Source organism: Nicotiana sylvestris, chromosome 5, assembly GCF_000393655.2.
Source record: "Nicotiana sylvestris chromosome 5, ASM39365v2, whole genome shotgun sequence".
NCBI classification, from domain to species: Eukaryota; Viridiplantae; Streptophyta; class Magnoliopsida; order Solanales; family Solanaceae; genus Nicotiana; species Nicotiana sylvestris.
Genome location: NC_091061.1, coordinates 129,652,614 through 129,675,533, shown reverse-complemented (window position 1 = coordinate 129,675,533; position 22,920 = coordinate 129,652,614). Strand labels below are relative to the sequence as shown.

Genomic DNA, 22,920 nt, shown 5'->3' with positions numbered 1-22,920 from the left:
AATATTATCTTAATATGGTTCCCGTCCCTAATAGGGAGATAATGCTAGGCAACCTGAAGAGCCAGTGGATGGAGCAAAAGGGAGCTAAAAGCAAAAGAATATCTTATTGAAGTTTTCAGAATAAAGTGATCGACATAAATATTGGCAAGAAATAAGAAGAGAGCTAATAAAGCATTAAGAGTAAGATATGATACATGGATGACAACGTTAGGTCCAAAATGATGATAGTATTATAAAGTCTATAGTCAAGTGAAGTAAAAAACGAGAGGTGACATGCCTTGAAATAACAAAAGTGTATAGGCCATAAAGTCATATTCTCACTTCAAGAAATAAGCCCGTGACTCCAACATAACTACCAGAAGGAAAAGTTAGACCCTAGAATAATAGAAATTAATATGGGCTGGTAAACAAGATAAACTAAATGCGAATTAGGCACTGAGTGATTGGATAATAGTCAGCATCATGAGAGTTTCAGATTTTGTTACGGCAATAATAGAATTGACAACAAAAGAAGATTCATGAGAAATTCAAAAACTATGTGTGCCAGTTACACTAAGTGCCACCCTCGCGAGTAAGGAATTTTGTTATCCTTGGTACATAAGGATTACCGCAAAGCAAGTAAGGGTCCTCGATAATGTGAGAAGACACCAATGATGAAGAGGTAAAACATCTATAGGTACATCGTCGTAGCGCTAAATATTAGTACTTCCCAAAAAGGGGGAATATGGAGTGATGTGGCATTAAATCTGAATTAAGTGGTTCTAGTAATTATGGAATGGTAAAGGAAGAATGCGATAAAATGAAATAGGGACTTATTCAAAGCCTACATATATGCTATGATACCAGTGCATTATTTAAACACGACGTCAAGGAGAGGAAGTAAGGGTTCCTATCCGAGATGTTATTGATTAATAAGGAGCCAATGCGAGAGGTAAGTTAAGACAAAGGAAATAACCCAAGAAAGATTACGCGGAATATTGATACGAGAATGGGCCACCAAGTTGTAAGTAGTTGATTCAGGAAGAACCTTGTTATGGCTAGACTAGAGGATACAAAAAATCAACAGATCGTGCAAGATAAACATAAGGAATCCCAATATGGGGAATTCAGCCTCGCAGTTATGACATCTTGATCTTTGAGAAATATTCGGATAGGAGTTGGGTAGATAAAGATATTGTATGAGTGTTACGAAAATAAAAGAGAGTACCACTGAGAAGTCAGTCAAAATGTTAGTTCAGAAGAAACCCTACAAGCACAAGGGCATGGAGATAAGTAACCACGGGTAATTATAGGCAAGGAAGAACATCGAAAATTCCGTCAGGCATACAATGTGATAAGCTCGCAGCCTTACAAGAGTTAGAGGATCCCCCCAAGTACTGCAATGAAAGACTAGCTGAGGAAATAAGGAAAAAGGCTCCAACCAAAGCACAGTGACCTAAAGAGGAAATAGTTGTGTAACAACAGTCTCACTAAAAAATCGTATGCACTCAAAGAGAAAGTGGCACCTACCATTGCTAATGAGCAGGGAGTAAAACCAAAAGTAAATATTCGAGACCATATGAGTTCCACAAAAATTTTGGCATGAGTGAGAAATCAAATAAGCTAAATAAGCACGCAACAAGGGGTAAAAGACCAGGAAAAGCAATTGTTTACGTTTGAAGAAAGCTAAAATGGAATGAAAGGAATTATTCAATTAATGATCAGCCGAGAAGACTCCGGTATAAGTTAAAATAAGGAATTGGGTCCAGGTTGTAGACAAAGGATTGAATCCTTAGAAGATTGTATCATGGTTTTCCATAGCATCAATGCAAGGCTAAAGTAATAACTAAATGCTATGAGCCGTAGATCAGAAGATAGCTTAAGCCTACATAAAGGCTGATCAGAGGGAAGAGGAAACTAAAGATTTAGATCAACTAAGTAAATTAGGAGTCTGCTTATTGGACCCAGGAAGTTATAGACATCATGATTGAGAACATTGCAGAATTACTCTTAATATCAGAGGTACAACAGAGATAGTTCAATAGCTATATTCTATAACGGCTCTACGATAAAGCCAATTAGAAGTGTCCCAACCTCATAAGAAGATAGTATGAAGCTCTCACGAGATTGTGTAGAGAGGTGCATGTATTATAATAGAAGTTCAAGAAATGGATGTGAATTATACCTATGTGGGGTGGGGAGGTCATGAAAGATGTAGAAGATGTGATGTGAGACTTTAATGTAAGTAAGGTAAAGGTGAACAACATATGAGATAATCAAAATCAAAATGTTAAGAATAGCCCATACTTCGGATAGAAGTCTAGAAGCGGGGGGATTCAATATCCAGGAATGATAGAGGCATCATTAGTTGTATATCTTCCAGCCTATGGTTTCTAGGTACCGAGAGATCTAGCCAAGAGAGTAAAGAAGAGTTAGAGACGATATGATTTCTCGCTTGATGTTCTAGAATAACATAAGGTAATCTATAGTGCAAGCAAGTTGAAGGAAGGTTGCGAATAATATAAATAGATACGTAGAGATCGCAAGCTAAAGTATAGTTAACTGATGAGGTTTTATGACAGGAGTAAGGATAAGAAAGGGCAAGTAAGAAGGTGACGAGAATTGATAAGTTCTCGAGATTAAGCCCATGAAAACAAGAGGACTAATAGTTTCTCTAAGTTATAGAAAGTTCTGTATAGCCTGAATGAACACAAAGGAATCGAAGACTAATAGCATCTAGAGTGTAATAAGGGTGTGATTGTGATAGATAAAGAATGATATTTGGGCCTTCGATTGAGTAATGACTAGAAGAGGATTTCATGAATTGTACAGGATTAAAATACCCAAGTAAGGTGAGTCATATTGGGATGCTATAAAATACGGTTATGGGAGTATAGTATCACCCCTAGGTGGATCAATCTAATTACTCCAGATGTCCCTGATGAGACGTGAGCCCTAGCAACAGTGTTACATAAGAGATCAAGTTATCAATGGTAGATGATAGATCAACATTAAGGTGAATCATCAGTGGATGGACAAAAGTCACAAAGTATGAGGTGAGATTAGGCCGTCATTCTTAAGATGAACAAGTAATGAGGAAGAATTAATGGACTTAGATTTATACGTATGGGATAAACAACGAAAGTAACCTGGAGTTCGGTAGCAGACCTCAGTAACGATAAATCGAAGTAAGAGTTATGGTATAGTATGACCTACCTAGATGCAGTAAAGTCAAGTGAATAGATAACCGGATCTACGAAATAAAGTATAACAATATTCGTAAGTTCGACAAAGTACCAAGTGAAGAACTTCAGTATACCTACAGATGCCCAGAGGGACATTTTATCAAGCTCTGTATATGTTTCCAAAGTGAAGCTTAGAGATTGGCACACATACAAGGAAAAAGTCGTAAAGGATGCATAACCGAAGGTAGCAATAGTTACAAAATTGAAAGGATTCCGACCACAAGTCATAGTGTTAGAAAGAGACCTAAAGGAGGGAATGCCTTGGCCTTTGGATTTATTCAAAGAATAGTTGCCTAAATGGCAAGAAAAGTATTAAAGTATCAGCAGCTATGAGTTATAAAAGTGATAAGTGCATTAGTCAACATTCAAGGACGAATGTTCCAAAAGAGGTAATGATGTTACACTCCATGTTTTCGTACATGGAAGTACGCCATAAGTAAATTGATATAAGCTCAGAAATGAGATGTTGCATTCCGCATTTTCGTACGTTAAGGTTTCGTCATAAGTTAATTGACATAAGTTCGGGAATGAGATTTTTTTGGGATTATAAGTATTACGCTATTTCAAACAAGTGATGAGTTAATTCACGAAGGTGAGAGGGTAAGTGAATCGAAGAAAATGAATTCCATCGAAGTTTGGCAATTTGGGGATAAAATACGATCCAAACTATAATACCCCATATTCATGAACTAATAATACCCCTATACAAGGTACCACATGACCATGATAGTAAGGTATATAAGGTGCGTTAAAAGTGAGTAATATTTTAAGTAATTTGAGATAATTCATAATTATGTGAATAATTGAATAATAATAATTTTTGGTGGGAGATTAATTAAAATATGAATAATTAAAGAATTGGGTAAGATAAGACCCTCCCCCACGTGGAAACAAGCAACCCCAGGAATTGTGATTCTTAAGTTATCATGTTATATGGCGAGATTAGAAAGGTAAGATTTGGCAAGTACATTAAACCAAAGGATTGGCATACATTGATTAGTGATCCAGATGTTGTAAGTTCTTTAGTTTCAGTAACATCCTTGTTCTATTTAATTATTAATTTGTCTATTCTTGAATAATCTTATTTTGAATCTTAGACGTACTCAACTTCAGCCTGATCTTAAAATTCTTCCAATTCACTTCATGTCCTTCAGTTGAGGAGATTAGAGTCATGCATATCCTAAATGATATCCTCTATTTTGATTTCATCTTCCACTTATTTGAACCATCATTTATGTACTGTAGCTCATACCTGTGAGTATTGCTCGAACTTGTTTTTTCTACCAACAGAGTAGTATCCTTACATTTGCCAGATTATTGAATCTCATCCAGTATATAGTATTCATTCAGGTATGTTAAGGCTATCCCTTCTTTTCTTTTGGCATGATCTATACGACATAAACGAAATGAGAAAATGCATAACTTCCATAAATGACTCTATTCATAGAAGAATTAGAGGTACCTATGTTCTTGAATTCTCATGTGTCCTATTATTTTATCATCTGTTCATGGTTCTCAGAAAAATACGTAAGTTGAAAAAGTTTACTTCATGATATTACCTAAAGGCATAATGGTCTTATGACATTCCGAAGGATTTTATTGACGTACTTTTTATGTATTGCATTCATTTATATATATACATTGACCCGTGACCAAATGGCGTTATATATGTGTATATATGTATATTATATGTATATGGGATATGGGAAAAGGTTACGACGTTATATACGCACCACCACCTGATCAGCTGGTACACGTTGATGATTTTGCTCACAGTGGCCGAGATGATATGATGGGATTCCCTCAGAGGCTTGATGATGTTATGAACTCATGTACTATGCACGACATGAAATTAATACGCATATGCATAACACTACAAGTATTTCATGATTTACAAAGTTATTCAGACTTACATGTCGAGTCTTTTACTATATGTTTCTCTCGTGTCTATTATTTACTGATTTTCATTCCTTACATACTCGGTACATTATTTGTACTGATGTCCCTTTTGCTTGGGGACGTTGCGTTTCATGCCTGCAGGTCCCCGATAAATAGGTTAGGCGCCCTCCAAGTAAGCTATCAGCTCAACAAAAGGTGTTGGTGCGGTCCATTTGCTCCGGAGTTGCCTATTTGGTCAGTATGATTAGTACATGTATTGATTGGTACGGCGGCGCCCTGTCCCGACCTTTATGATATTATGTATTCCTAGAGGCCGGTAGACATATGTCATGTATACGAATACTTGTATGACTTTGTCGGCCTATTTTTCAATATATAAAGGATCATGCCGACCTTATAGGCTCGTACGCTATATGTATGAGTTTGGATTACATGTTGGGTCGTCCAGTGTCGAGTATTTTCCCCATGTTTTATTCTACTTATCTCATGATAACCACTCTTTCTCATTTACTTATGATAGTATGATACAAAATATACGTTACATCGGTAGTCGGTTGAGTAAGGTACTAGGTGCTCGTCGCAGCCCATCGGTTTGGGTCATGACACACGACCCAAAATCCATTAAAGGTCATGATGGCACCGGACACTGCTATCAGGCAACCCAACAATTACTACTATATTTTAGGTCTCATTTAAATATTTTTAAAATCATAGTTTTCCTTCATTAAATAGTAGAAGATGGCAATTTAAAGGTAAATAATAATATTTTTAACAATCTCATTACTGAATAATCCATAATTATCCAAAACTCGGTGTCACAAGTGCATGAGCATCAACTAGGAACAATAAAATACAGCATCTGTCCGGAATACAAATTTGGACAGGAAAGAAAAATATAAATACTCTGAAGGAGACTCTGTTGGCTGCAGATCATAACATGAGATGCAACTTACCTAAGTCCCCGTATCAACCATGCCGATGTGCCCACTAGGACACTAGACATACATGTGCATGTACAACAAAATGTACAGCAAGTGTAGTAAGAGTACGAAAACAATGCATACCCAGTAAGTATCCAGTCTAACCTCGAAGAAGTAGTGACGAGAGGTCGACTCCGACACTTACTATGGCCAGCAACAATATACCGATAATATAATTAATCAAGGATTTTTATAAAACGGTTGTAACTCAATAGCATGAATCAAGTAAACAATTCTTTTGTTAATAGGAGATTTCAAAATTTATTTTCATCATTTATCATCTGTATCTATGGCCAATGAAACAGATCAATTATTATAGATTTTAGATCAAACAATTAAATCATGTGTAATCATGTCGAGGTCATACGGCCCGATCCAACATAATATTTAAATTGTGCAATGCCGAGGGACGAATGGCACGAACCATAGATACATCTATTTAATCTACTGAGGTGTTCGGCCTGCTCAACAAAAGATAAACACATTCAAACAACCAAATCAAGAATTTATTAAGGGGCAATTATTCCAGGAAAAGGCAATTCTCATTAAATGGTCGTGAAAACAAATTTTATTCTTTAGAAATTCTTTTACCGAGTTCAATGTGATTTAAGCAATCAAATAACAAGAAGGTTGCAAACGTCACAAGTATAGCATGATTTGGGTCCTGGACTACCCAGACTTAAGCATAATAGTAGCTATGCACAGACTCTCATCACCTCGTGCGTACGTAACCCCCCACAAAAAGAAACACATATTGAATTATTTCACCTATTGGGTTAATTCCCTCTTACAAGGTTAGAAAGGAGACTTACCTCGCTCTGAAGTTCCATAGCCGGCTCCCAAGCTATTCAAGCAACTCAAATCGATGCCCAATGCTCCAAACTAGTCAATAAATGTGCAAACCCATAAAAATATACTCTAATACTCACAACAATTCAATTTAAACAAATTCCCAACTCCGCTCAAAAAGTCGATAAATTAACCCTCAGGCCCATGTGCCCAGATTCTGAAAATATTCGAAGATAAACTTTACCCATAACACCACAAACTCAAATATATAACTTATTCCAAATTCCATGAACAATTTCGTGGTCAAAATCGAAAAAATACCAAATTTCTAGGTTTTCCTTCAAAACACCAAATTTTCATTAATTTCTCATGATTTTCCATGTAAAAATATAGATATAATCCAGGTATTTAACTTGCAATAGGTGAGAATCACTTACATTGACATTGATGATGAAGATGGAGCTCCAAGATCGGCTCCTATGGAGGAAATGAAGTAAAAATGAGCCAAACCCTCGATTTAAAGAGACACACTGCCCAGCTTGTCATTCGTACCAGTGGACCAACAGCCGCTTATGCGGCTCCACAGGTGCGGTCAACAATCCACTCCTGCGGTCCTCACTACCCAGCCAAAACTTGCACCTGTGGCAGACTTTTCGCTTCTGCGGGCATCGCAGGTGCGGCCTGCTCTCATGTATCTGCACATTTTTACGCACCTGCGGCAGTTTCCTCGCTCTTGCGCACTCACGGGCGCACTTTTCCAGTCCGCTTCTGCGAGTCCCCCAGCTCCAGCCATTCTTGCTTTTGCGACCAACACTCTCCACCTGTGTCCAAATTCAGCATCCGGAATCCACCAGAGGCCCTCGGGACCTTAACTAATTACACCAACATGTCCCAAAACATGATACGAACTCGCTTGAGGCCTCAAATCACATCAAAAATCATCAAAATCATGAATTGCACCCCCATTCAAGCTTAATGAACTTTAGAACTTCAAACTTCTACATTCGATGTCGAAACCCATTAAATCACGTCTGATTGACCATAAATTTTGCACACACGTTATTATTGACATTACGGACCTACTCCAACTTTCAGAATTAGAATCCGACCCCGATATAAAAAGTTCCACTCCCGGTTAAACTTCTTAAAAACTTTCAAATTTCTAACTTTCGTTAAATGACCCAAAAATGAACTACGGACCCCCAAATCCATTTTCGGACGCGCTCCTAATACCAGAATTACCGTATTGAGCTATTTCCATACTTGGAATCCCAAACGGACATCTATAACATTGAAATACACTTCAACCCAAATTTATGAACTTCATCCAAAATGCTAACTTCCACAATAGGCGCCGAAATGCCCTCGGGTTATCCAAAACCCGATCCAAAGATATGCCCAAGTCCAAAATCATCGCACAAACCTACTAAAATCTTCAAATCGCGATTCCGAGGTCGTTTACTCAAGAATCCAACCTTAGTTAATTCTTCCAACTTAAAGCTTCCAAACCGAGAATTTCCTTTCCAAATCAACTCCAAACTTTCGAAATTCAGTTCCGGCCACGGGTACAAGTCATAATACATGCAGTGAATCTATTCATGACCTCAAATTTTTGAATGATGTGCTAGAGCTCAAAACGACCTGTTGGGTCATTACATTCTATGACAACACATAATTTAGTGTGATTAATGGATGTTCATATAATTATGTTCCGTTCCCTAAAGGATGAGAACCTTTGATAAATATTAAACCATTCCCTGAAGTGAATGTGATAATATTAATAAAGCTCGTAAATATGAACACACTCGTGATGTAAATATATTACAATTCACCTCTAGAAGAGGTAATATGATTGAGAGAATATATACTTAATATTTCATAGGGAAATTTACTCCTGAAGAAGTAACACAATTGAAATTTCCTCCTGAAGTACGAAAATATTGTGAAGAGGTGTTTTCTTGTGCTTAAACAATTGTTTTATATTGTTTGATTATGATTTTCTCTCATGATACCAGAAGTGTCTCAGCAATATTTGACAGCACAAAATATATCAACAACTCGTGAAGAGCTAACTGTTTGCCTAGAAGACACATGACACCAGTAGTGTCTAATAAATATTAGATTGTGGATAATAAATGAAGGCTCTCGAAGAGCTTATATACAAATATGTCATTCATATTATATGATTATGGTCAAAACATATGTTGTAGTAAACTTGACGTTAACTAATACAAATGACTATCATATTGAGGCTACAAATGACTGAAAGATTGAAAATCTTTATGTTTCCACAATTATAGGGGGTAAAATAATATGTATGTGAGAAGTTACCCACCTTATTCTTAAATTTGTATTATATCATGTATCACAGTAAACTAGAAGTTTACTAATGCAAAAGCAGTCATAGAAAATCAGACGTTTTACTGAGGCAAAAATAGTTGCAGTAAATAAGAAATTTGTTGATACAAAAGTATCCCAATAAATAAGAAGTTTACTAATTAATGCAAAAGTTTATGCCATAGTAAACCAAAAGTTTACTAAGAGATATCACATGACATGATAAACTTGAAGTTTTTATTTGTCATTTTTAAATGAGCTATTTGAGAATTCAAATAAGCATATACTCAAGAACTAGAAGATTCTTCAAGAATTCTCATGTGTTGCTTGTTCTCATAATAAATTGATTATACCAGCTAATGTTGGGACTAAGACCCCTGAATTCTAGAATATATAAAAGGTGAATATAGGCTCATTCACCTATCATGTGAACTACTTATAGATGCATATATGAGATGATTACATGTGTGTTTATTGTCAACCTGCAGTTGGGCATTTTAAATTGTTTTTCTATATTAAGAACATAATTTTAAGGATTATGAAATCAAGATAGTTCATCTTGATGATGCTAGTTTATATCCAAGCTAGTTTAGCATTCAATACCTCCTATTAATGGCTAAACTATTGCTTATGAGAATAAAGCTTCATGTGTTGGTCTAAGATATTCTAAATTGCATAAAACAACACTTGTATGCATCAGACTAATAATATATGATAAGTCATGCCCTCACAATTGGTTTAAGAGCAGAAACCAAATATTTTTATTATCCAATAACTTTTGATGTGTGGTATATGATTGGTTTCTCTACCACGATACATAATGATAGGTTTTCCAAAGAAGATTGGGATATATGTTAGTTTTTCTAACAGTTGGGAGATGGAATAAATAGCTGGAAAATATGTTATAATAATCGAATTATCATTAATATGATACTAACTTAGAAGATAACTCAAGTCAAATTCCAGAAGCATTTGCTTATCCAAAATTAAATATCACATTTCAGCTGCAAATGCTCCTATTAAAATTAAAGTCCCTGGAGGATAAAGTTTACTGCATGTAGGAAGTGTAGTAAATAGATCAGTTTTAAAGGTAACAATCCTTGAAAAATGATAGGAGCAAATGATCAAAATGATCATAATGAGGAGGAAATGAGCTCTAGAAGAGCCCACGATATAACATTTCATGAAACTCCAGAAGAAGTTTAGGTACCTGAAAATAAAGAAAGTGATGAGATCTCAACAAGTTATGTCGCATAGGAACCGATATAAAATGATCATTGACGATATATTTGATACAATACAATGCACAATATTTTAAAAGATTATGAGGATCAGACCTGTAGTCCAGACATCTGAAGATGTCAAGCAATTTAAATGCAAGTCATAACATATATGACTCATTTGATTAATCCATATGAAGATGCCTAAAGGATTTAAAATGCTTGAAGCATATAATTCAAAGTCTTGAGAAATGTATTCGATCAAATTATAAAGATCTTTGTACAGTTTAAAGCAATCTGGGCGCGTGTGGTATAATCGCCTTAGTGAATATTTGCTGAAAGAAGATTACATAAATGATGTTATTTGTCCATGTATTTTTATAAAGAAAATGTCACCAGAATTTGTTATACTTATTATTTATATTGATGAAATAAATCTTGTTGTAACCCCTGAAGAGCTCAAAAAGGCAATCGAATATCTTAAGAAAGAATTTGAAATGAAAGATCTTGGAAAGACAAAACTTTGTCTTGGTCTGCAAATTGAACATTCAACAGACAGAATCTTTATCCATCAATCTGCCTATACAGAAAGGGTCTTAAAACACTTTTACATCATCCATTGAGTACACCAATAGTTGTTCGATCACTTGAAGTGAATAAGTATTTGTTCCGACCTCCAGAAGAGGATGAGGAACTCCTTCGTCCCAAAGTACCCTATTTTAGTGCAATTGGTGCACTAATGTATCTTGCTAATGCTACAAGGCCTGACATAGCATTTTCTGTTAATTTACTATCAAAATATAGTTCTTCTCCTACATGGAGACATTGTAACGAGATTAAGCATATATTGCAATATTTAAAGGGAACTCTTGATATGGTTTTGTTTTATGGTAACAAAGATAGTACAAATCTTGTTGGTTATGTAGAATTAGGTTATTATCTTATCCCCATATATCTCAATCTCAAATCGGGTACGTGTTTACATACGGAGGTACTGTCAAATCATGGCGCTCCACAAAGCAATCTATTGTGGCTACTTCTTCAAATACCAAGATAATAACTATTCTTGAAGCAAGTAGGGAATGCGTATGCTGGAGATCAATAATTCACTTTATTCGAAAAAATATGGTATGGAATGTGAGAATAGACCCACAATTTTATACGAAGACAATGCAGCATGCATAGCCCAATAGAAGGGAGGATTTTGTAATGACCCGACCGGTCATTTTGAGCATTTGCCAATCGCTCAGTAGTTTGGGGGCATAAGTAGCTCCGTATGATGTATTAGGCCATGTGTGCAAAATTTAAGTTCATTCCGAGTGGATTTGTTATGTTTCGGTGCGCATTTTGGTAGTTGAAACTTCGAAAGTTCATTAAGTTTGTTTTGAGGTGTGTTTCATCGTTTCGATGATGTTATACATGAATTGAGGCCTCAAGTAGGTCCGTACTATTTTATGGGACTTTTTTGTATGTTCATACGGGGTGCCGAGAGGCTCGGGTGAGTTTCGGATAGGTTTGGGCTGTGTTGCGCTCGATTTTTTTATGTTTCGACATAGTTTCTTCAAGCATAAATGTTACCACATTAAGAAAATGAGCTCCACTTTCTATTTTGATTGAATCATTTGATCCGTAATGTAATTACGGAGGCATAGCAAAAAGAATTGTCGAATTTGGACATCGTATGAGGATTTTATAGCCATTTTACTAAGAACTGGGCTGCTAGATTTTTCAGATTAATTACGAAATTGCCACTAACTTTTTATTTAAAAATGGGATAATGCATAAAATCCACCCCATCCTATGACCCATTTACCAACTACACGCCTTTCCTTTTCGGGGGTCCTATTACCCCCCTGAACTTCTTTTTACCGTAATTTATTTGTCATTATTTGATCAATTAAACCCGACCCCCATCTATAAGACTATTCGTGTATACACGCTCTAATGGGCCCCACCCAATTCCCTTTTAATTTATCAAATCCCTTTTATTTCAGTAATTAAACCGACCCTATTTCATTATTTCCTTTCCTACTCCCATTTTCTACGGTCCAAACTCACAATCCCCTCTTCGATTCCTTCCATAAAATCACCCCAATCATAATTTTCTATTTAATCTATTGCAAAATCGGCTCTAACATAATGTAAAGAAGTATGTAATCTCTGTTTTTAGGATTCGTTTTGTTCAATTTCAGCAGGGAGTTACAATCTAGGGTTTAATTTGATATTATGGTGTTACAATCAAGGTCAGCGCAGAAGTATTATCTATTTATTCGTAACAAACCAAGTCTAAAGGTTAGTTTTTTACTGTCTTCAATTGATTTTTGGTAGTTTATAGTTTTGTAAAAAAATGATCACTGTACAAAATTGTGATATTTTGATTTTGAAACTGAGGGGTTTGCATGTTGATTATGATACTTATACTTTGATTTTTTGTGTTTTTTCACTGATGTGTACTTGGTGGTAAGTTTTTTAGTGCTGCCCTATTTTCGGCAGAATAATTACTTTGATTGGGGATTTGTCTGAAATTATTTGTTCCCTTTTACTTGTATTCAGGTATGGGTGTGTTTATATTTGTTACTTTGAGATTGTTTCATGGTGGGGTCTTAGAGGTTGTATGTGGGGAACCAAGATATGTGGGTGGGGTAATGACAGAATATGTGAATGTTGATGTGGATACTTTATCTTATTTTGAGTTGGTGGACTATATTAAAGAATTGGGGTACAGCAGCACCTGTACATTTAGTGTTAGGCCACCTAACTGTGGCATTATAGAAAATATAAACAATGATAGGGAGGTTTCAAGAATTGCACAGTTTTTGCAAAATGAAGCCATTTTGGAAGTATATGTCCAGCACATGGGTATAGAGGAATATGGTTCAGCTTTTAATAAAGGGGATGGGACCATTGAAGCAAGTGCTAGTCAAAACATTGAGGTTGGTGAAGAGGCTTTAAATGGTGCAGCAGCTACTTTACCTACACCTACTGATTCATCAGTTGATACAGCAGCTTCTCTACCAAATCCAGATCCAGATTCATCCTCAACTGAGGAGGAATCTGATAAGTCAAGTGAAGATAGTTCAAGTGATGAAGACAGTGATTTTTTTGGTGATGACATAGAGGATTATGGTAGTGATATACATGAAGAGTTCTTAGAGTTTAGGGCTGAGAGAAAGTCTTTACAGAGAAGAAAAAGAAAGGAAAGAGCTCCTGCTGATCCTGAAAATGTTCCATGTGGTGTAGCTGGGCCAGATTTGGGGTTTGATGAAACTGAAACAGGTAAAAAAAGTTTAGAAGGTAGGATAGGAGGTGATGAACCATATTACCCAAGTTCTGATGCTTGTAGCTTTGAAACAGATGAAGATGAAAGTTGGGTTGAAGATGGGGAAGAAGTTAGTGTAAATCTACCAAGAAGAAGATCTTCTACCAATAAGGTGGTTTATGATCCTACAGCTAAAAAAGTTGTGTGGCAGTTGGGAATGATTTTTGGAGATGTTCAAGAATTTAGAGATGCAGTAACCAAGTATGTTATTCAAAGGAGGGTTCAGGTGGAATGTAACAGCAGCAGTCAGTAGAGGTAGGGGAAGAGGAGGATCTTGGAATGTAACAGCAGCAGTCAGTAGAGGTAGGGGAAGAGGAGAATCTTGGAATGCAACTCACTCACAACCTAATTTATCTGGTGCTTATCATTCACTAGCAGCTTGGTTTGAATGTTCTGCACCTAATACATCATCTAATGCAACTCACTCACAACCTAATGCATTTGTTGTACCTAATGCCTCTACTGCTACACTAAATAGAGGAAGGGGAAAGGGTGTGGAAAGTACAAAACAATTTAAAAGGCCAAGAGTGATGGGAATGGGTGTGTTTCAAGCAGAAAATGGCTTCAAAACTTTGAATGTAAGTGTATATTCCTTGTGGTATTCAATTTATTTTGTATAGTTGTGATAACTTATTTACTTTATTCTTTCTCTGTAGCCTAGCATGCCAAGTAGTAGAATAGTAGCCACACCAAGTACTAGAATAGAGCCCATGGGACCAACAATGATAACAAGGTCAGCTGATGTAACTGGTGACATTGGTTTCAAGCCAAGTAGTGGACTGAAATGGAAAGGGAAACCAGCAATCACAACAAGAAGGCTGCAAGAGATTAGAGGGCAACATAGAATTCAAACAAGGACTGGTGTATCAAAAAACCTAAGCCAGACTAGCAGTTCTGCACATCCTTAGTTCTGCCATAAACAATGTATATGGTTGTTTTTGTTGACTGCAATCTGCAGTTTTTGTATATGTAAGCTAGACAGTTGGTTGTTTTTGTTAACTGCAATCTGCAGTTTTTGTATATGTAAGCTACACAGTTGGTTGTTTTTGTTGACTGCAATCTGCAGCTGTTATCCTATTAGAACAGATAATGTGTTAGTTATTGATTGTTGTCTTAGTACATTTGATGTTTTGTTGACTGATTTTGGTGGTGTTTATGAAATGTGGTAACTATATTTCTATGAAATTCAGTGGTGTCTTGCCATTTATATAAATCAACATATTGAGACTTATATATAAAAGTTGAAAGAATCTAGGAATCGATCATGGCAAGTAGGTTTAATACATAATTCACTTCCACATAGCATATATTAAAATGAAGTTACATACCATAATGACAAAAATAACTACAACTGCAGCAAGACTGCTATTACAGCTTCTTTTGATCAACACAAACAACTACTACTGCAGCAAGACTGCTATTACAGCTTCATTTGATCAATACATAACAACAAAGACAAAACACAATACATAAAATGAACTTTCTATTAAGCCAACACCAGCCCCCCTTATCTTTTTCATCATCCTTGGTATTTTTCAGACTTTCAAGCTCAACCAACTGCATCTTGAGGCTTTCGTAATGTGCCAAATCTTCTTCCATCTCTTTAATTTTGTCGAACAATCTTGGAAGAATAAACTTTGATCTTTCGTCAACTTCATTGTCCCTCCATTGAAAAAATGTGCAACTCTTGGCCTGAATATTTTTAAAATTGGAATCAATTTAATGACAACATACAAAGATAATCAACCACATTAGATGAGTTAGAAATGAACACATACACCATAGCAGGGGCAAGACCAAAATCTTCGGCCCGGATTACGCTTCGACCAAGAAGTCTGCATTTACAGCAAAAATCCATGTTTACATCGCACCTGAACATTCAACATTGGGTCTTCATCGTCCATAAATAGTCTATTCAAGTTGGTATTTTCCATTTCATAACCCTAATTCCTAAAATATAAAAATTGGAGAAGAAATTTCAAACCATAACATAAAGATTATGAAATCGAATTGACTGAAGATTAGTATTTTAAGAATTATGTGATTGAAACTCACCTCAATTTCAGCTGCAGTAGCAACAATTCTTCAACAATGGTAGAGAGTCTTTTAGTTTAGAAAGAGGGATAAAGATAATGGGTTAAATTAAAATAGGTGATTTTAACATTGGGACCCTTTTATGGCTTATTTGGCATTACACGTGGCCAATGAATGGCAGACAAGCCTTTTAAAATAAGGCCTCACGCGCTTGGAAGAGGTGTAGTCACGGTTGGGTTTAATTGATAAAATAATGACAAATAAATTACGGTAAAAAGAAGTTCAGGGGGGTAATAGGACCCCCGAAAAGTAAAGGTGTGTAGTAGGCAAATGGGTCATAGGATGGGGTGAATTTTATGCATTATCCCTTTAAAAATCTTCACTATTTTCAAATATTGAAACCAACATATCTCCTTCAATATAAGGTCGAATGGAGTAATTCAAGAGCCTAACTTGACTAGAATTTCATAAGGAATCCATTGGAGGTATCAAAAGTGAGTTTTGAGATTTTTTGGCATGAGAAACAAGGCAGAATAGCTGACAAAAAAATGTATAAAATGAGGGTTTGTTCATTTGGTCATATTTTGCGTTGGGGAGCTTGGATTTCGGCGATTTTGAAGGCGATTTTCACCATATAGATTGGGGTAAGTGTTCTCTACTTGATTTTGGTTATATTTCATGAATACATCTTTGATTATGACATTCGATTGATGTTTTCAATGTGAAATTTGGGTGGTTTTTTTCTTAAAGTTTCATAAAATGAATTTTTAGGTTTTGAATATCAATTCGGAATCGGAATTGAGTGAAACTAGTATGATTGGACTCGTAATTGAATGGGGTATCATATTTTATGAGTTTGGTCGATTTTCGAGGCACGGGCCCACGTGTGATTTTTGGCCAGTTTTGAGTTTTGATTAAGGATTCGATCTTTATCATTTGGAATTATTTCGTTGGGCTTTATTTGATGTATTTGAGTTGATTTTCGCAAGTTTTGAGCCGTTCGGAAGTCGCTATACGCGTGGTGGCATTTTGGAGCATCGTTTGGCTTGCTCGGTATTAGAATTGGTTTGTTCGAGGTAAGTAACTCTTCTAAACATAGTGTTGCAGGTATGAAACCTCAAATTATGTTTTATGAGATTGGTGTTGAGGTAACGCACATGCTAGGTGACGGGCGTGTGGTCGTGCATCCTGTGAATTGTGACTCTGATGTTTCCATAGCACTGTATAGTGGCCCTATCTTGTTAATATCTATGTTTTCACCATGTGATAAAGTAATTGAGCTGTTAATCATGTTATATATTATGTTTAGTCTTTATGCCGATACTATTAGGAACCCATAGTGGTCATTTCTTGTTGTCATCTCATTGGTTTTCTTTGATATTTCGCACTTAGTCATATTCATGCATTCATATCATATCGCAATCTCAATTATTACCTATTGACACATCATATCATTGTTCGGGGTTAGTTTTCATGACATGTGAGCCTGAGGACGAGACTGTAGAGATTGATGATTGAGTGAGGCCGAGAGCCTGATTATGATTAATAATTATAGGATCGGGCTGCACGCTGCAGCATGTTATATTGATTTATGTCTGGATATGGCTTGTGATAGTGCTTGGGCTGAAGGAGCCCCTCCAGAGTCTGTACACACCCTAGTGAACGCGGTTGATTATATTGAGGGATGGATCTTCCCTATACATGGATCTTGTCCGAAGCATTTATATACCTACATATGGATCTTCTCCATGGGGCTGGATTGGCCTTCCTCGGTACTGAGTGACTGATGGTTAGCCATGTATATATTCCGGGATGGATCTTCCCAGGGCCATATGGTCTATATACAGTACCGAGTGGTTGAGTATGATGATTGGAAAGTGTGCGATAGTGAGATTGGGTACTCTGAGAGTGTGAGTACATGATTCATCTCTGAGATACATGGCATTGGCATGCACACATGGCATACATGCATAGGGATGCATTTTTTCTCATGTTGTACGATATCACGTCATTAATGACTTTTACACACATGGATATGTGGGCAAAGAGTGGTATTTCGCACTTGCTATTTGGAAAGAAAATGAAACATTTTATTTATTATGGAAGGGATTTCTTTAAAGAAAAATTACAGTTTTCAAAATGTCTCATATTTTTCAACGATTTCGGTAAAGCATTTGGATTTTTACTGATATTCTTGAAAAGTGGAACTACTTTAGAAAAAATTGTGCAAAAGCGGAGCATTTTTCATCTCTGAGTTATTTCCTTGTTTTTATGCTCTACGTTGTTATGAATTATTGTTGGCTACTGGTGTTGGACTCGACCATGTTCCAGCCCATCACTACTTTCAACCTATGGTTACGTTTGTTACTTACTAGTACATGGGGTCAGTTGTACTGATACTACACTTCTGCACATTGCGTGTAGATATTGGCTGTTGTTGTTGTGTTCGAGGATTGCTAGATTTAAAGATGTACCTGCGTTCCTGTTGTAGCTGCCTCTTGTTCATGGTAGCCTTAGATTATAAAACTCTGTATATGACTTTTCAAACAGAAGATGTATTTAATTCATATCGGCTTTGTAAATCTAATCTTAGAAGCTCGTGATTTGTACTACCAGTCCTTGAGAAAGGTATAAGATTTAGATAATTTCTTTGTTTAATCATTTTTTTTAATATTATTAAAATTGGATAGTTATTAGTTAGCTTACCTAGTGGGTTGCGTTAGGTGCCATCACGACTAATGGATTTTGGGTCGAGACAGATTTATAAAAGGAGATAGAACAAAGCACATTTCATCAAAATTATTCTACACACACGATCTTCAGAAAATTGGTGACATTGATGTGCAACAAATCCATTCAAGTGACAATCCAACGGATTTATTCACTAAATCTTTGCCAACTTCAACTTTTGAGAAGATGGTATACAAAATTGGAATGCGGAGACTCAAATATTTGAAACAAGGTTTCCATCAGGGAAGTAAAATACGCGATGCACTCTTTTTTCCTTACTAAGTTTTTTTTCCCACAGGATTTTCCTTATAAGGTTTTTAATGAGGCACCTAACAATGCGTATTACTAAATATGTGTACACTTTTTCCTTCACTAGGATTTTTTCTCACGGGATTTTTTCTAGTAAGTTTTTAACGAGGCACATTATCTTTTAATAAACATCCAAGAGGGAGTATTATAATATATATTATATTATGGATGTTCATTTAATACTCTATTGTAAATAAGCTTCCTGAAGAAGCTCAGGAAGCTTATCCATATGGGACTTCGCCATAAATATATTGATCTATATAATACTCTATTGGAAATAAGCCTCCTGAAGAAGCTTATCATTTTTATACTCTGTTATGGATAAATATTACCCCTAGTAGAAGACTATCCATACCTAGTACGTTAAGCTTATCATTTTGGTACTCCGTTATACATAAACATTACCACCGGTAGAAGATTATCCATACCTGGTACAATAATCTTATCATTTCGGTACTCTGTTATGGATAAACATTACCCTCTGTAGAAGATTATCTATATCTGGTACAATAGTAGCTTATACAACAACTTGTATTAGCAGCTTACACAACACTTTGTAGTAGCAACTTACACAGTAGCTTGTAGTAGCAGCTTAAACAGCAGCTTGCAGTAGCAGCTTATACAGCAGGTTGCAGTAGCAGCTTACACAGCAGCTTCACTTCTTCTATAAATAAAGCAGATTTTAGTTCATTATTGTCACGACCCAAAATCTAACCATGTCGTGATGGCTCCTATCGTGATACTAGGCTAGCCACTTGGTTCGAAACATTCCATTTTTCAAATAAGTACTTAAGAAAAATCTCTAAGATAAAAGTATAAATCAAAATCCAGAAAAAAGAAACATAATCCCGACCTTGGGTGTTACTAAGTCATGAGCCAAAAACTAACTGTTCGAAATAACATGACCAACACGGTCTGAGAATATCCAAATAAATAATATAAAGGAAGATAGGGAAGGAGAAGGAGGAACTGCGGTTGCCAAGCATCTACCTCGCAATATCCTCAAAAGGCCTCCAACTAGCAAGATCATCAACCGCTACCGTGCCCCGAGATACCTGAATCTACACACAGGGGTGCAGAGGGTAATGTGAGTACACCAACTCAGTAAGCAACAAGTCCAAACTATGGACTGACAGTTGTGACGAACCAAACCTCAATAGGTTGCAGTTGATAATTGTACAGAAAAATAGACATGCTTACTATTCTTGTAGTTCCTCAGCAGTAATTTGAACACAGTATGAACGATACATAGTATAAAGCTCAGGAAAAACTCTAAGTACCAATGTACAGATAGCATGCTCAATGTTACGTATATTACTTCCTCTCACAGCTGCTCAACCACTCGGTACTGTATACGGCCCACTCTACCCAGGGAAGATCCATCCCAGAACATATTCACATCATAGAGAATAAGTCACCCAGTACCGAGGAAACAGGCCAATCCAGCCTCCTGGAGAAGATCCATCTCCACACCAATACTTCGGACAAGATCCATGTCCAAGGTAGATCCCTCTCGCAATGTCAAACTGCGCTCACTAGGGTGTAAAGACTCCGGAGGAGCTTCTCTGAGCCTAAGCTCTATATTAATGCCAGCGAAGGCATGATCAATATCTTGCTGCGGCGTGCAGCCCGATCCCATACTGTCAATCATTATCAGGCTCTCAGCCTCACTCAGTCAATACTCTCCAGTCTCACACACATGGGCTAAGATGTCATGATACAAGCCCGAACAATGATATAATATGTCAAATAGCAATAATCGAGATTGAGGCATGATATAATATGCATGAACATGACTAAGTATAGAATATACATGAAACTAATGACATGATAGCAAAAAACGACCCTTGGGTCTCAATAGTATTGGCGTGAAGCCTTAACATGGTATTTAGCATAATTTGCAGTTCATTGACTTAATCACGTCGATACATCAAAGATATCAGCAAGAAAGAGTCACTAAGCGGTGCTCTAGAATGACCCAAACTGCATTTCTCACGGTGCACGCCCACACGCCCGTCACTTGGCATTTGTGTCACCTCAATAGTAATCATAGAACACATAGTTCAAGGTTTCGAACCTTCAAAACTAAGTTTGGAAGCGTTACTTACCTCAAGCGAAGCCAAATTCTAGCCCGCGATGCCTTTTCCTCTCTATTCGGCATCCAAATGCCTCGAATCTAACCAAAATCAGTATATAACCATCAAAATATGCTAAGGGAACAAAGACCACTCTACAATAATCGAATTATATCAAAATCCCGAAATTGGTCAAAATCCAACCCTGTGCCCATGTCTCGGGTTCCAATAAATTTCACAAAACTGGAATCCTTACACTCTCACGAGTTCATTCATACCAAAAGTGCCAAAATCCGACCATAAATGACCCCTCAACTCCCTAATTTTAGGTCTCCAATTTTCCAAGCCCTAGCCCCCAATTTGCTACTAATTTTCCCATAGATGTCTAGCTTACAACGTTAAAAATCATCATAAAAACACGTTTGGGAACCAAAGACCTTACCTCTACGAAACCCTCTTGAATTCTCCCTTGAATTTTCTCTCCAAAGCTTCTTCCCATTTGAAATGTGATGGAAAATAACCCAAATTCGCAAAGGGTGGAATATATATGTTCTGGCCCAGCCACCGCACCTGCACTAGGAATCCCGCATCTGCGCAATCGCAGGTGCGCCCAAAATCCCGCATCTGCGGCGCCAGCCATACCATCTCTTGTCCACATCTGCGCAATCGCAGGTGCGCCCAAAATCCCACATCTGCGGCGCCAGCCATACCTTCTCTTGTCCGCATCTGCTACTCCATTTCCGCTTCTGCGGGCCCACACCTACGGTCCCCTAGCTGTAGGCGCGGTTATGACAGGAACTTCAGCTGCTAATTCCAACTCAAAACCTCCTGTCAACCATCCAAAATCATCCCGAGGCCCCCGGGATCTCAACCAATGGTGTGAGTAAGTCATATACTACCTTCCAAACTTATACCAATCTTCGAAACACCTAAAACAACATCGAAATATCAAATTAACCACGGATTCAAGTCTAAGAACTCTAAAAACTTTCGAATTCCGCTTTTGATCAAAAAGTCTATCAAACCTCGTCTGAATGACCTGAAATTTTGCACACATGTCACAAATGACACAACGGATCTACTCCAACTTCCAGAATCTCATTCCGACCCTTATATCAAAATCTCACCTATCAAACCGGAAAACGCCAAAATTCCAATTTCGCCAATTCAAGCCTAAATCTACGCCGGACCTCCAAAATACATTCCAATTACGCTCCTAAGTCCCAAATCACCTCCCGAAGCTATCTGAACCATCGGAATTCACATCTGAACACTTTTTCACATAAGTCAACATTCAGTTGACTTTTCCAACCTAAGCTTACTCAAAAGAGACTAAGTGTCTCATTCCTTCCAAAAACCTCTCCGAACCAACCAACCCGATAACACATAATACAGCTGAACAAGAAAATAAGAAGTAGAAGTGGGAGAAACAGAGCGGTAACTCATGAAACGACCGGTCGGGTCGTTACAATTATGTACATAAGTTGAAGTTGAATAATACATCAATCTCTCTCTCTATACTTGTCTTTGATTAATTACAGAATAAATAATAATCTTTTAAAATTTCAATACTGAACAACCTATAATCACCCCAAAATCCTGGGTCACAAGTGCATGAGCATCAATTAGGAAGTAAAATAAAATACAACATATGTCGGGAATACAAATTGGACAGGAAAAATATAAATACTCTGAAGGAGACTGTGCTGGTTGCGGGTCATAATATGGAATGCAACTCACCTAAGTCCCCACAACATCCGTGCCTCCGCACCTGTAGGACCACCAGACATAAATGTACCTGCACACAAATGTGCAGCAAGTGTAGTATGAGTACGTAAATCAACGTGTACCCAGTAAGTATCTATCCTAACTCCAGAGGAGTAGTGACAAGAGGTCGACATTGACACTTACTAGTGGTCCAATAATATCAGGTACAATAGTGATAGGCAGATATGAGGTAGAACAAATAAATGAAATAAATGAGAATAAATATTTGGTACAATC

The 22,920-nt window shown here is 36.9% G+C and overlaps 1 protein-coding gene across 1 annotated transcript; it reads left to right on the top strand.

Annotated features, from left to right (window-relative positions):
* The first annotated feature begins 13,621 nt into the window (after positions 1-13,621).
* Positions 13,622-14,790, top strand: LOC138891117 (uncharacterized). Its single transcript, XM_070174088.1, has 2 exons — positions 13,622-14,346; positions 14,425-14,790. The coding sequence occupies exons 1-2, from the start codon at positions 13,972-13,974 to the stop codon at positions 14,674-14,676; spliced, it is 627 nt and encodes a 208-aa protein (XP_070030189.1). The 5' UTR covers positions 13,622-13,971; the 3' UTR covers positions 14,677-14,790.
* Positions 14,791-22,920: the final 8,130 nt, after the last annotated feature.

Coding starts and splice junctions, on each gene's coding strand:
- LOC138891117 (XM_070174088.1), top strand. CDS start 13,972: ATGTTATTCAAAGGAGGGTTCAGGTGGAATGTAACAGCAGCAGTCAGT. Junction 14,347..14,424: donor ATGGCTTCAAAACTTTGAAT/GTAAGTGTATAT, acceptor CTTTCTCTGTAG/CCTAGCATGCCAAGTAGTAG.